A 15,476-nucleotide genomic window follows, 5' to 3' on the forward strand; every position below is an offset into this window, starting at 1 on the left:
TTCTTGCCAAAAACATTCCAGCTTATATTTTTATAAGTGTCCATTTCTGCACTGTCTTCCCAGCACTAGGTTAAATTAATCATTTGCTTCTTCCATCTTTTCCAGTTTGATAAGTAAAATGATATAATTGTGATTTGATTTTCGTTTCTCTCTAGTTGCCTTTTTTTGTTTGTTTTTTTGTTTTTTAATATAGCAAGAAAGGATCTTACTATGTAACTCAGGCTCACCTTGAACTCAAATCTCTTGCCTCAGCTTCATGAGTGCTGGTCTTACAGGCGTGTGTACCACATCCAGCTTGATTTTCAACCCTTTAGAGTGGTTGGTTATCTTTTGTGGTTGTTCATTATTTTTATTTCTTCTGTGAATTGCCTTTGGTCATTTTTCTGTTGGACCATTTGTTTCCTTTTATATCCGAGAAATCCTTTTTATAATGTAATTGTTACTCAGGAATGCTAAAGAAAATTGGTTTAATAAATAAGTGAATTGATACTTTTCCAGTTAGACTTTGAAATTTATTTGTGGTGACTTTATGCTTCCTTCCTGTTCATTTTTTGACCTGTTCATTCTTCTAGCCTTAGGGTTGTCTCTTAATCAGAGATATAAATTACATGTAAAAAGTATAAAATGAGTGGAGTAGAGGTGGATAACATGGGTTTTCATGTCTGTTTTGAGTTATTCCCCTTTGTTTGTTTTTAGTTGATACGCAGCCCATGTCTACCTGGCCCACTTTCAGGAGCCTCTCTTTTCACATATCCTGCAGTTGACATCATTTGTACTAGAAATTCTCCTGCAGTTACAGCTTACAAATGAACCTTCAGCCAATAGCTGTGACCACAGGGTAGAAAGGCAGAACTACTACTGTCTTTTAATAGTCTCTCTAAATAACCCACAGCCTCCTTTCACCTTTAATCCTACGTGTCTCTGGCTTGAGACTTTTTAAAGGCTCCTTCTTTGTAGAAGGATCCTCTTGTGCCTGGAATGTGTTGTGAGCTGTTCATTCTGATAATTTTTCTTTCAATTCAGTCGTACCTTAGTTTGTATTCATAGTTTCCTCCAAAGTTTATACTTTGATTTCATCTTTTCTGTTCCATTGCTGTGAAAATAGTGTACTTTTAGGAGAAAAGGAAAGCAAGAATCAAGTGCATGCAGTTTTACCTTGAACCAGACGCAGATTTTCATAAGAAATAATCTGACCTTTAGTGGAAGAGGAGATTGGAAGGAGACAGTATGAGTATAAACAGAACAATAAGCAAGAAATAAGCCAGGTACTCTAGGCTCATACCTGTAATCCTAGCTACTTAGGAGACTGAGATCAGGAGGATGAAGGTGTAGACTTTTTTTTTTTTTAATTTTTTTATATGGATATATTCGTTGTGTGTGGGGGATTCATTGTGACAATTCTGAATAGGCTTGCATTGTATGTTGGTTAGATCACCTGCACCATCTCTCCTCCTCAACCTTCCTCAGCACCTTCCTGCCCCACTTGCAATTACAAGGTTCTATTTCATATAAATATATGAAGCCCATCAACCATATTCCCTTGCCTTAATCTCCTTTGTTCACCTTCTGTCCCCTCCCACAAGTACTTCCTCACACACACTGTACCTATTTTATAGCCCTGTCTTTTGTTATTAATTTCTAAGTCGATGTTCAGAGGAGTTTCTTGATGTATCTCCATTGTGAGTATACTTGACTTTGGTCAGTTCAGTCCCTTCCATTGCTCTCCCTTACCCCTTCCCTCCCACCCCTCCATTTTTGAACAGTTTTCAATATATATCCTTATAGAGGATCAAGGTTTGAGGCCAGCCTAGCAAAATCTTCGAAAGATCCCATTTCAAGCAATAGCTGGGTGCAGTGGCATGTGCCTGTCATCCCAAGCCATGTAGGAGGCTGAGATCAGGGGGACTGTGGTTCCAGGCAAGCCAGGGCAAAAAGGTTTGCAAGACCCTATCTCAGAAAAAAGCTAGGAGTGGTAGTGCACACCTGTCCTACCAGCTATCTCAGGAAAGCTAAAATAGGAGGATCGTGGTCCAGGCAGGCCTGGGCAGAAAAGTGAGACCCTATCTCCAAAATAACTAGAGCAAAAAGGGCTGGAGGTGTGGCTCAAGTGATAAGAGTTTTTGTCTGGCAAGCCTGAAGCCCTGAGTTCAAACCCCAATACAGTTGCTAACAAATAAACAAAAAAGATTAAAAAAACAATACTGAAAAATGTTCAACCATTGCAAAATTTAATTTAAGATAATTTTCATGTTTAAGTAGTATCTTTTTACTCTTATATAAATGTTTTCTCACTTAGTAATCATAATTCTTAAGTATAGATGGGATATTTTAAATACAGGAAAATGATGTTTATTTTGGGCACTAGCCCAAAATCACGGTGCCACGTGTCCTCTGACCTTATCCTGCTGCCTCTAAGTATAAAAGGTTCCAGTTCCCTGTTGACTGCTGTGTGTGTGTGTATAAGTGTAAGAATGGGTCTTCTGTGTCAAGCAGAAGATTTTCTATGGGTTATAAGAACTGAGATAGGGTCTTAAGAACTATTTGCCCAGGCTGGCTTCGAACCACTGTCCTCCTGATCTCTGCTTCCTGAATAGCTAGGATTACAGGGATGAGCTGCATTTCTGTTTGAATGAATGATTCTGACATGAGTGTGGACATTGAAATGGAGGGAGACTAGTGACAAGGATACTGATAAATAGAGTTCTGCAGCAATTTTGAGAAAAGACAAAACTGTGTCAGGAACTATTTTTGTAGTAGATCATACAGGATTTAGTGGATTGTGTGGTTTTGTCTCGAGCAGTTGTGTATTTGTCATATAATGCAAATTATAGTTTTAGTCACATAAACTTTATACTTGTAGCTGGGTGTTGTGGTACACATTTGTAATCTCAGTGTCAGGGAGACTGAAGCAGGAGGACCGTTAAATTTGAGGGCTGTGCCACATGGTGTGAGCGTCTAAAAAAAAAAAAATCAAACAAAAGATAAATTTTCTACGTGTATGGGTTCTCAGAGCAGCCTACGGAAGCAGCAGTTAAGTTGAGCTGGATACTGGAAAATGTTAGTTTATTAGCAAACTTGACTGTAAGCAGTGACACTAATGAAATTAATACCTTTGCCTCAGCTTTAATCAAAGCAAATTTGTCTTTATGTTCTTTTTCTTCAGTTGGAGGATGCTGGATCAAGTAGTTTAGATAACCTACTAAGTAGATACATTACAGGCAGTCACCTACCCCCACAGCCTACAAGCACCATGAATCCTTCCCCAGGACCCTCTGCTTTATCTCCAGGATCATCAGGTAAAGCAAACAGGGATATTGCCTCATTTCTTTAACACCTTCAAAGAAAAAGTGTATTTAGTGTCTGTTTCAGGCACAAGAGGGAGGTATGTTTATGTTAAGGAATCGACTCACATGGTTTTGTGATTGTGGGGCTGTTGGCAGGCTGGAGAACCAGGAAGGTTACATTAGTGGGGTTTTGTGTGTGTGTGTGATATTGGGATTTGAACTCGGGGCCTCATGCTTGCTAGGCAGGTGCTCTACCACTTGAGCCCCTCCACCAGCCCTGTGTTACAGTCTTGAGTCCAGAATCTAGAGACAAAATTCCTACAGGAGAGCAACAGCTCTAGCGTATCAGGGTCTTCAGCTGGTTAAATGAGGTCCACCCACATTGTGGGAGATAATTTGCTTTTCTTAGAATATACTGACTTCAATGTTGATCACATCAAAAATTACCTTCACAGCAACATATATACTGGTGTTTGACCAAACAGCTAAATACTACATCCTAGCCAAGTACACAAAATTAACTGTCACAGGAAGATTTTTTTCTTGGTGGTTCTTTCTAGTTTCTGTTGGTGGTAGTGGTGGTGGTGTTCAAACAGTGCTGGCAGTCTTTGGCTGACTGAAGTGATACTATGTATGTATCTGTAGTCTGTGCTGTTGAGAGCTCTATACCCAACCCCACCATGTTTATTTGTTGGCGGGTTTAGAGTGCCTTCATTTTCTGTGTCTTGTATTTAACAGTACAGATGCTTAACTGGAGTTTTTTGCTTTCAACCAAACTTTAAAACACTTATAATAATGAAAAATTGTTTTATAAGTTTGAAGAAAAGCAAGTGAATTTTCGAATTGTAATTTTTAAATAAAAACTTAAATTTACTTGAGACTGTTGAAATGTCCATGAGATATACCTCTTTCAAAATCCTGGTTTTGTTGATCCTACTACCAGTTGATTCAACTGAGACAGTGTCCAGATGTGCTTATGGAATATATTTTGTGATGTATCCTAAGTGAATTTTTTTTTCTTTCTGAAAACAGACCACCTCATTATTTCTGGAGGAAGAACATTTGAAATAAAATTGGGGATTTTGCACAAGGTGCATCATTAACATTTTTGGATTCATATAAGTTTTAGGGTTTAGTAATTATTTCAGTACTTCTAAAAAGAATAAGGAGTGTTGAGCATGGTGACTCAAACCTGTAATCTCAGCACTGGGGAAGCTGAGAAAGGAGTTTGAAGAGTTTGAGGCCAGCCGGGGCTATGTTAGTGAGGCCCTGTCTCCAAGAAAAAACAAATGACAGAGTCTTTGTATTTTGCCAGGTGACTTGAGGGAAGTGTGACAGATTTCTCTTGACTTGGTAGTTTTTATTTATTGGATATTGTTGTTCTAAGAGGATTCAGAGGTGATGTCTGGGCTCAGCTGAGAGAAACTGGCTGATATCTTGATAATAGTTGTATATGTCGTCCCTGACTTTGCAGCCAGCTCTGAGTTCCAGACATTTTTGAGTTGGGTTATAATAGTCTAAACTTCTGAACATTCTCAAATGTGTTGGTACTCAGTTTAACTTACTATTTTTTAGGTTTATCCAATTCTCACACACCTGTGAGACCCCCTAGTACCTCTAGTACTGGCAGTCGAGGCAGGTGAGTATTGTGTTATTAATAACTATTTTTTCCTTTTATTAAGAAAAACTTACATATTTAATAAAAGTGGGCTATCTAACCTCCTATACCTGCCACCCATTTCAACAATGATTAAGTTAGGGCCAATCTTGCTTCCTCTGTATTCTTATCCATTTTCTCCTGGTCTGGATTCTATTGAAACTAATCTCAGAAATCATGCCATTTTACTTGTGACTACTTCAGTATCACTGAACAATAAGAATTTTAAAAATTTAAACACAGAACCATAATCACACCTAAAAACTTTAACAGATAATTCTCTAAGATACTAATTGTTTATTTGTGTGTGTGTGTGTGTGTGTGTGTGTGTGTGTGTGTGTGTGTGTGTGTGAATTCTGAAGATGGTGCTATTAAATAATGGACTGGTTTTTTTTTTTTTTTTTTTTTTTTGCAGCACTGGGGTTTGAACTCAAGGCTTCACGCTTGCAAGGCAGGCACACTACTGCTTGAGACACTTTGCCAACCCTTGACTGACTTTTTAATGTTTTAATGATACTTAAATCACTTACTTTTAGAAGAAAAATACACACAGTGAAAAACAGTGTTCATTCTCAGTAGCAGTATAGACTTACCAGTTACTTCAACGAATGGTGATCATGATTAGTCCTCTTGCCTATCATTGCAATGGTTCAAATAAGATATTCCAAATTGTTTCCTACTTATTGTTCCTTTCTTTCAGTCCCCCTCTCCCAAAAGTCAGAACAATCTTTCCTTTGAAGAACTTTGTGCTGGGCACCAGTGGCTGACATCTGTAGTCCTAGCTACTCAGGAGGCAGAGATAGAAGGATCGAGGTTCGAAACCATCCCAAGCAAATTGTTCTCAGGACCCTATTGAAAATATTCAACACCAAAAAAAAGGCTGGCGTGGCTCAAGTGGTAGAGTGCCTGCCTAGGAAGTGTGAGGCCCTGAGTTCAAACCCTAGTACCACCACCACAAAAAATAAATAAATAAATAAAAGAGGCTTTGTGAACTACCTCTGGTGATGTTGAATTTCTTAGATGTTCGGAGAGAAAGAAAAAAATCTAAACTATTTTTATAAAGAGAAGCAATCACTGACATTATATACTACAGGTTGAGCTTCCCTAATCTAAAATCCAAAATCTGAAATATTTTTCAGTGGAAAATTCCACACCTGACCTTATGTGGTAGGTCACAGTCAAAATGCAGGGTGCACTTAAAATATTGTATAAAATTACCTTCAGGCTATATGTATAGGAAACGTGATGGAAGTTCATGTTTAGTCTTGGGTTCCATCCCAGAACCTTCTCATCCTATATACACAAATGCTTCAAAATCTGAAAACCCAGCTGGGCGCCAGTGGATCACACCTGTAATCCTAGCTACTAAGGAGGCAGAGATCAGGAGGATCGAGGTTTATAGCCAGCCTGGGCAAATAGTTTGCAGGACCCTATCTCAAAAAGCCCATCACAAAACAGGGCTGGAGGAGTGGCTCAAGCGGTAGTGCTCTTGCCTAGCAAGCGTGAGGCCCTGAGTTCAAAACCCCAGTACCTCCAAAAAAGAAAATCTGAAAACTAATCCCAAGCATTTCAGAGAAGGGCTATTTAACCTGCACTGGCCTGGAGCCATGATTCTTTACAGGACTCCTCTGTGATTGACTATCAGTGCCTCAGAGCATGAGATGTATTTTTAGAGTCTTCTTAAAGTTTGATGTACATTTTTAAGAAGATTTGAAGCTAGGCTTCTGTCATACTCCTCTTAACTGCATTCTGAGGTGTCCTTATCTTCTGTGAGCTACTTGTCTATTGTCTTCACTTTGATAAATACTACTTTTCTTTTCATGGTTTTGATTTAATGCCATACAATGAAACATGTACCTCTGTTTATTGTTTTTTATTAGCTGTGGATCATCAGGAAGAACTGCTGAGAAGACAGGTCTTAGTTTCAAATCAGATCAAGTGAAGGTCAAGCAAGAACCAGGGACTGAAGATGAAATATGTAGCTTTTCAGGAGCTGTGAAACAAGAAAAGACAGAGGATGGCAGGAGGAGTGCCTGCATGGTAAGGTCCCGTCAGGGTCTGACTAAATAGAGGATCTGGGGATATTTATTTGTGTTTATATTTTTATTCCTGACACAAGCCAAGTAATTGTTTCTGTAATTCGTTGATTTGATTAAGAGTCATTGGTAGTTAATCAGAAAAAACTTGCTTAAGTGCTCATTTGAATTTTTTTTTTCCCCTTTTTTTTTTTTTTGGTAGGATTGGGGTTTGAACTCGGGGTTTTACGTTTGCAAAGAGAGGTGATCTACTGCATCAGCCACACCTCCAGGCCTGAAATTATCTTTGAATTTGTATTTGGTTAATATTTTTGCCATGACGCTAAATAGGTTCTAGCTTGTTCTGATTTTTTTTTTTTTTTCAGTGCTAAGGCTCAAACACAGGGCCTCATAAGTGCTAAGCAAGTACTCCACCACAGAGGCATATCCCACCTGCTTTTTTCCCACATTTCTTATTAGTACATACTAATTGTACAGTGTTGTTCTGAATTTATCAATCATCTCACTCATTTAGCTATTGTCCTTGACTCATGAGCTCAGCATTAAGATTACTCATGAAAGAAGTTCATTGACAAAAGATTTTGGTGATGGGAAGATTCTCCTTTTGCCTTATGAATTACTTTCCATTCTAAAGTTGCTTTGATGGAATATTCTTTAGTGTGCTACTGAGACCCCATGCTCGCGAGGCACACACTCTACCACTGAAGACATACCCCCAGTCCTATGAGAGCATTCTATAAAAATTATAATAAAGAATTAAAGTAAGCCCAAGCCCTTTGATTTAGAAATTTTGATTTTTGTTTTTCTTCCTGTCCAGGCTCTGTCTTAGTGTCTGCGTTTTTGGCACATAAGTATCTAGAAATACCAGTATAGTCAACGCAGTCTATATGTTGCTTAGCAACCAACAGGTTTAATTAGTGTTGGGTTTGTAGGAATGTCTCCTCCAGAACTTAGTTTGGAAGATACCCCAAAAAAACAAGTACAAAAGGGTGCTGAAAGGTCTGCTTTGCATGTCACAGTCTTCCTGCATTAGTAGAATGAGAGGTGGGCAGTAGGGTATTTTACAGCATGCTTCTCAAATTCTATGCAGTGAATTCTGGTTGGAAAAAGTGTATGGTAATCAGTTCGCACTTCCCAATCAGTGCACTTAAGGTTTAACTTATTTGCTTATGTGAGTGAGCCAATGTTAGATGGACAGACCTTCTAAAATCATGTATCAGTATTCCTAAATAATTTTGGGGTTACTTTTGTTTTTTATGTCACTGTAGTGATCTACAAAATAATTTTAAGTTAACTTTAAGTAAGCATATGTACACGTATATTGACATAACCTTGAAGTGTATACACATACTTCATCCAATAAAGATCAAGTGATTTTCTAAGAATTTGTCTGTTTTGTTTTAGTTGAGCAGTCCCGAGAGCAGCTTGACACCACCTCTTTCAACCAACCTGCATCTAGAGAGCGAGTTGGATGCATTAGCAAACCTTGATAACCATGTGAAAACTGAACCTACAGATATGAATGAAAGCTGCAAACAGTCAGGGGTTGGTAGCCTAGTTAATGGAAAGTCTCCAGTTCGAAGCCTCATGCATAGGTCAGCAAGGATTGGAGATGGCAGCAGCAAAGATGATGACCCAAATGAAGATTGGTGTGCTGTCTGCCAAAATGGAGGGGATCTATTGTGCTGTGAAAAATGTCCAAAGGTCTTTCACCTAACTTGTCATGTTCCAACACTTCTTAGCTTTCCAAGGTACCAGTGAAAGAATTAATTTTGTTACTGTTATTTTCAAAAGCTAAAATAAAATAAAGTTGTTCAGGGCAAATAGCCTTCTTTACTGTTGCACAGTATTTCTACAAAAACAGTTTGTTATTTTGATACTAACTTCCAGAGAAACTATCAACAGAATGATAAAGGTCCAAAATATAAGTGGAACTTTCATGATAATGAGTGGCTTCATTTCCTGGACTTGAGTTCATATTACTGTAAGCACATTAGATAAAACTCTTAAGAGGGGTAATGGGCCAGGGGATTTGTGTGCTGGAAAAAGTCTTATTTCTTCTTGAAGGTGAATTTTTTATTTATTTATGTTTTGTATATGGTGCTGGAGATTAAACTCAATGCCTTATGTATGCTAGGCAGCCTTCTACACTCCTAGCCCAGAAGGTGAATTTTTAAAGTCTGTTACTATCAATCTTATTTAGGGTCTCTAATAATGATTTTATTTATGAACGCAATTTAGTTTGAGGCAGCTCTGTTGGGTCATACCCACAACTTTTTCTAAACTTTAAATACCTTTAGTGTCTTGGTTATTTTGGAGGAAGTAATTTCCTCTTGACTACTTGAAGCAGTCAATTGATAGTGCCTCCTAAAGCACCATGTGCTGATTTCTACCTTTTCCTTTGGTCAGCTGGTAGGAATGTCTTTTTTTTTTTTTTTTTTTGTATTGCTTGGGAATGAGCCCAGGGCCTTGTACATACATGTTAGGCAAGCATTCTACCTTTGAGCTACATCAACAGCCCTATTTCTTTGTTTTTAAGACCAGTTCCTTTGTGTAGCCCAGACTGGCCTCCTGCCTCAGCCTCCCAAGTGCTGGGATTACAAGTGTGATCCACCACTCCCAGCCTAGGAATGCCTTTCATTCATTCATTAGCTCTGGAATGTGCAGTTATCAAATTCCTTATGTAGGTGAGGCAAGTGAGGGGTAAAGAGATTGGAAGAGAATATGAGCTTTGTCCTCAGACTGTTTGCCTAGAGATTGTTGAGTATAGTTAGAAGCATTCAGCATTCAGAAGTGACTACCCCAGGCAACCACATGATTCTAGCTCATAATGTGGGATGGTTATGTGTATGTGTAGTCTGGTTGTGATTCTTCAGTGAGTTTGGATAATTTCCTGATTTTCAAGTGTCAGTTTCTGTATTTCCAAGCATTAGGGCTTGGTTTAGAAGATCTCTTGATTCTTCCCTCACTTAACATTTTATATTCATGCACTCTCTTGTGTCTCAGTAATTTCAGATACCATAAAATAGTAGAGTCATACTTTTTGATTGTTGTTGGTATTGGGGTTTGAACCCAGGGCCTCACACATGCTAAGCGAGTGCTCTATCAGTAAACGACGTGCCGGGCCCTTTTAATTTTTTTATTTTGAGTTCTGCAAAATTGTCCAGATAAGCTTCAAATATTCAATCTTCCCACTTCATACTCCTGAGTAGCTCGGATTATAGGCATGTACCACCTCGCCACCTGTCCTGTGTCTTTTCAGTCCTGTTTTTCTTGTTTGTTTTATGTATGGATAAATGTACAAATGTATTTGTTTTGCTTGTTTGTCATGTAGAAGACCCTGTGTTCAACCCCAGCACTAACAAAAAAAAGAAAAGAAAAAGTAAGTAAACTCATGGCTATCTAAACAGTGCCAGAGTATTTTTTAAATCATAATTCTTACCTAAAAGTTAGGAGATACAGTAATTTGCTAGTGATGTAATAAGGGAATTCTTCTCTTTATTCTTTCAGAAAAGCAAAGCATTGGCTCTCTGGTCTTGAAATTAAGGATTTCCTATTTTTCTTTCCTTTGGTTAGTAACGTCTGTTGGTACATAGGGATCCTGCCAATGAATGCTTTCTGTCAAAGGCAGGTGCTTTGGAAAGAATTATAAACTATTGACACAGATTAGTCAGGATAGTTCCTAGACTGAAGATTTATCTATCCATCTAGATAAGTCTAAATATCCCTGTATAATTAATGTATCTATATAGACTGATGGAGGGAATACAGGAGAAATATGAAGAAGTCATTTGGGAATTTATAGTTTGATAGAAAAATAAAGAATAGACTTGATTAGAGTTAAAAAGTAAGGAGTGTAGCTGGGTGCTGGTGACTCACTCCTGTAATCCTAGCTACTCAGGAGGATCAAAGTTCGAAGCCAACCCCGGGCAAATAATTCAAGAGACCCTATCTCAAAAAAAAACCCATCACAAAAAAAGGGCTGGTATAATGGCTCAAGGTGAAGGCTCTGAATTCAACAACCCCTGCCCCTCCCCAGTACTGCAAAAAAAAAAAAAAAAAAAAGCAAAACAGAAACACAAAAAAAAGTAAGGAATGTATGTACATGAGCTTATGCTTACAGGTACGTGTTTGTGTGTTCTGTCTTTTGAATGATCATGTAATAAAACTTGATTTATTATTGGCATGTTCAGTACATGCCAAAACATTATGAGATACCTGAAAAACTCCATATCCTCTACTGTTTTCTCCCTCTCCCTTCCCTTCCTTCCCCCTCCTTTCCTTCCTTCCCCTCCTTTCCTTCCTTCCTCTCCTTTCTTCCCTTCCTTCCCTCCCTCCCTCCCTACCTCCTTCCCTTCCTCTCTCCCTGCTTCTTCGCTCCCTTCTCTTTTTTTCTTATCTCTTTCTACTGGAGTTTGAACTCAGGTAGAGAGAGAGAGCAGGCACTCTACTGCTTGAGCCACACCTCCAGCCCCTCCTGCTATTTTCTTATTCAGGAATTCGGTCCATGTAGTGGTTTTATGGGAACCTGAAAGAACTGGTGTTAGGTGTTAATGCTGCAGGTTGTAATTAATCACCAATGTTCTGCTAGGAATAGATCCATTTTTAATATAGAGGTACCATTTTATAGTTTTCAGAAGGTAATTTCTTGATGGATGTCTGGGAAAAGTCTTGGGGAGTAAGATTTGACAAGTAAAGGACTGTTCTTTCCCCAAAAAATTGGAAACTAAAGAAAACAAACTTGCATCTTGGGAACTACCATCTCTAGAGCAAGCTTTTTATAATTACATGTACTAATTGCCTGTTTCCCTGCTTAGTGGGGAATGGATATGCACATTTTGCAGAGATATTGGGAAGCCAGAAGTTGAATATGATTGTGACAATTTGCAACACAGTAAGAAGGGGAAAACTGTACAGGGGTTAAGCCCTGTGGACCAAAGGGTAAGTGTCAAATAAGTTGATCTGTTATGTCTGCCTATATATCTACATTTTTCCTATGTAATATACACATATTATGAGTTTCACTTTGTAATCTCATCATGTCATGGTGTGTTAGTGACCTCTGAAATCTTTATCTCTAGTCCTGAGTTTGAGATGCTTATATCTAGTTTCTTCAAAAAACAAGCAAATAACATGAAAAACTACTCCCTCGCACGAATTCCCATCAAGTGACACCATCATTCACCTCTGTTTCTCAGTCTAGAACCTGTTAGAAATGAAACACCAAGGATGACTGCAATTCTGTTTTCTTCTGTACACCATTACTACCCATTACTACTCTAGATACCCATGATACTTCTTATCTGGACTAGTATAATTTCATAACTAGTCTCTGTCTTTCTTCTCTTGTCCCCTTTAGTCTGTTTTTCTATGCTTTTAAGTGTTCTTTAAAAAAAAAAAAAAAGTGAACAAGTCTATCAGTTCCTTGCTTAAAATCCTTTGTTTCCCATCATGTTAAAAATGAAATTCAGAATCCTCTCCTAACTTCACTCAAACTTTTGCTGATCTGATTTTTGTTTGATTTCCAGAGACAAAACATCTCTCACATAGTTCATTAGAGTTAAGTTTGACTCTAATCTGATGTGTGTACTTGCAGAATCTTTTTTCCACTATCTCTGAAGAGAAAGAATGTATTTAGCACATACAAACCTAAATAACCTAAATACATTTCAATTTAGTGGTTGTGTAAGAAAGATTTTGTAGTTGGATTGAAAAGAGAGACAGTTTTATTTATTTTGAACCTGAGTAGAGTCATTTGAAAAGGAGATAAGGGCATGTGTCTTGCCTGCCTTACATGACATGCAGCAGTGATAATTTGTTTACTTATTACCAGATAATCTACAAATTTTTGCACGAAGTGTTATATATTGCTTTTATGCCTGCCTTCTATTTGTGTAAATAAATGTTAATGATAGGTAAATCATCTTTTTTAGATTAAAATAACGGGACAGAGCATAGCCTCAAAATTAAATTGGAAGCAAGGTGGTTTTCTTTTTCTTTTTTTGTAGTGGAACTGGGATTTGGACTCAAGGCTTTGCACTCCCAAAGCAAGCACTTTACCACTTAAGCCAAACATACTTTTTTTTTTTTTTTTTTGCACTTGCTAGGCAGGTACTCTACCACTTGAGATACTCCATCAGCCCTGGTGGGTTTTTTTAGTTGGAGCTGGTATATAAACAGCTGATGTTTAATTTTTTGTAATAACATTTTATAGTGATACCATTGTCTTTGTCAAGAATATCTTACTAGGGAAAAAATACTTAATTTGTCTTCCTTTTCTTTATTTTTGGGCCAGAAATGTGAACGCCTTCTGCTTTACCTCTATTGCCATGAATTAAGTATTGAATTCCAGGAGCCTGTTCCTGTTTCGGTGAGTTGCATAGATGGGTACTACCTCCTTGATGAAAAAGTCTCATCTAACACTTAAGAATGTGGACTTTGGCCTTAGAAAGGGCTGTGTTAAAACTCAGACTTCTTTTATTGAGGCTAGGGGGCAGTACTGAGATTCGAACTCAGGGTCTCCCGCTTGGTAGGCCAGTGACTTATCACTTGAATCACACTCCCAGTCCATTTTGCTTTGGTTATTTTTTAGGTAGGGTCTTGAAATTTTGCCCAGGGCCAATCTCAGACCATGATCTATCTGTGAGCTCTGTGTACCTGGGATAACTGTTACGTACCACCACCTCTGCCTTATAGATTTTTGAGATGGGGTCTTGCTAAATTTTTGCCTGGTCTGACCTTGAACACTGATCCTCCCAAGCTCCACTTCTTGAGTAGCTGGGATTACATTCATGAGCCACTATGCCTAGCTAAACTCAGACTGATGCTGCTGCTTTTTGTGTGTGTGTATGTGGTACTGGGAATTGAGGCCATGTGCATGCTAGGCAAACACTAAACCACTGAGCTACATTTCTAGCCAAAAACACTCAGGTTTCTTGAATAAGCTTCCCAACCTCTGCAAGACTCAGTGTTTTCTGATTGTCCTTTCCCCACTCCCCTATTTTTAAAATTTTATTTACTTTTGTGGTTCTAGGGCTTGAAGTCAGGGCCTACACCTTGAGCCACTCCACCAGCCCTTTTTGTGATGTGTGTTTTTGAGATAGGTAGGGTCTTGACCACTGTTTGCCCGGTCTGGCTTCAAACTGCGATCCTCCTGATCTGTACCTGCTGAGTAGCTAGGACTGTAAGTGTGAACCACAAGTGCCCAGCTAAAATTTATTGTTAATTGACAAATAATAATTGTGTATTTATGGGGCACAGCTTGATGTTTTGATCAAAGTACATGTAGAATGATTTAATCAAGCTATTTAACATATCTATCACCAATTAAAAATATTTTATGATGGAATGATAATTTTTAGCAATTTTGAAATATATAATACCATTAGCTGTGGTCACCACGCAGGACAGCTGGCAGAGTGGCTCAAGTGGTAGAGCTCCTGCCTACAAGTGTAAAGCCCTGAGTAAAAACCCCAATATCAGGAGGCAGGGATCAGAGCTCAAAGCCAGCATGGGCAAATAGTTCTCGAGCCCCTGTCTTGAAAATACCTTAACACAGAACAGGACAAGTGGAATGGCTTAAGTGGTAGATTGTCTGCCTAGCAAGCATGAGGCCCTGTGTTCAAACCCCAATACAACCACCAAATATATATATAATCAATGTAAATATATATATATAATCAATCAAATATATATATAATATATATATTATATTATATATAATATATATATAATCAATGTAAAGTGTTAAGCATAGTACCTTATTGTAAGAACTTATTTAGTCAAAAATTCTATTAAGTCTAAATGGATGTGAGAGGTGTTTGTTGCAATTGCAATTGCAGTTTGTTGAGCTGGGTATGGTGGCATGTACCTGCTTAGTTAACCTAGCACTTGGGAAGCTGAGGCAAGAGGATTAAAAATTTGAGGCCAGTTTGGGCTACCTTGCAAGACCCTGTCGTTTTTTTGGGTTTTTTTAGTGGAACTGGGGTTTGAACTCAGGCCTTCACTCTAGCAAAGCAGGCTTGATACCAACTGAGCCACACCTCCAGTTCATTTTGCTCTGGTTTTATGGTAGGGACTCTAGAACTATTTGCCTGAGATGGACTTGTACCATTATCCTCCTGATCTTAGCTTCCTAAATAGCTAGGATTATAGGTGTGAACCATCAGCGCCTGGCTCTAGACTCTGTCTTTAAAAAAAAAAAAAATAGCAATTTGTTTTAACAGATTTTGTTGCTCTTAGGAGAGCTTAATAAATTTAGCTTCTATGTTCTCTCTTACTTTTACAACTGACAGATTGACATATGGGAAATAATTTATAATGGAAAAATATCAGAGTAGGAGTCACACAACTTTTTCTTCATTTTTCCCCTCCCTGTTCTCTCCCCTCCTAGTATTTCTCTTTTCTTTCTTTTTGAAATGGGTCTATGTAATCCAGGCTGACTGATTTAAAAAATGATCTTCCTTGGGGAAATTAAGATACTTTTCTGCATTTCCTTAC

General features: G+C 38.2%; 1 protein-coding gene across 4 annotated transcripts in view; it reads left to right on the forward strand.

The window, feature by feature from the left end:
* Trim33 (tripartite motif containing 33) overlaps positions 1-15,476 on the forward strand; it is a 113,420-nt gene that overhangs the window by 90,166 nt on the left and 7,778 nt on the right. For all 4 annotated transcript variants that reach the window (XM_074050704.1, XM_074050706.1, XM_074050705.1 and 1 more), the window contains 6 exons: positions 3,164-3,296; positions 4,860-4,923; positions 6,822-6,981; positions 8,382-8,728; positions 11,795-11,918; positions 13,273-13,347. In XM_074050704.1, the coding sequence (XP_073906805.1) occupies positions 3,164-3,296; positions 4,860-4,923; positions 6,822-6,981; positions 8,382-8,728; positions 11,795-11,918; positions 13,273-13,347 (903 nt within the window). The remainder of the gene's footprint in view (positions 1-3,163; positions 3,297-4,859; positions 4,924-6,821; positions 6,982-8,381; positions 8,729-11,794; positions 11,919-13,272; positions 13,348-15,476) is intronic.

The sequence above is a fragment of the Castor canadensis genome, chromosome 12 (genome assembly GCF_047511655.1).
Source record: "Castor canadensis chromosome 12, mCasCan1.hap1v2, whole genome shotgun sequence".
Lineage (NCBI taxonomy): Eukaryota > Metazoa > Chordata > Mammalia > Rodentia > Castoridae > Castor > Castor canadensis.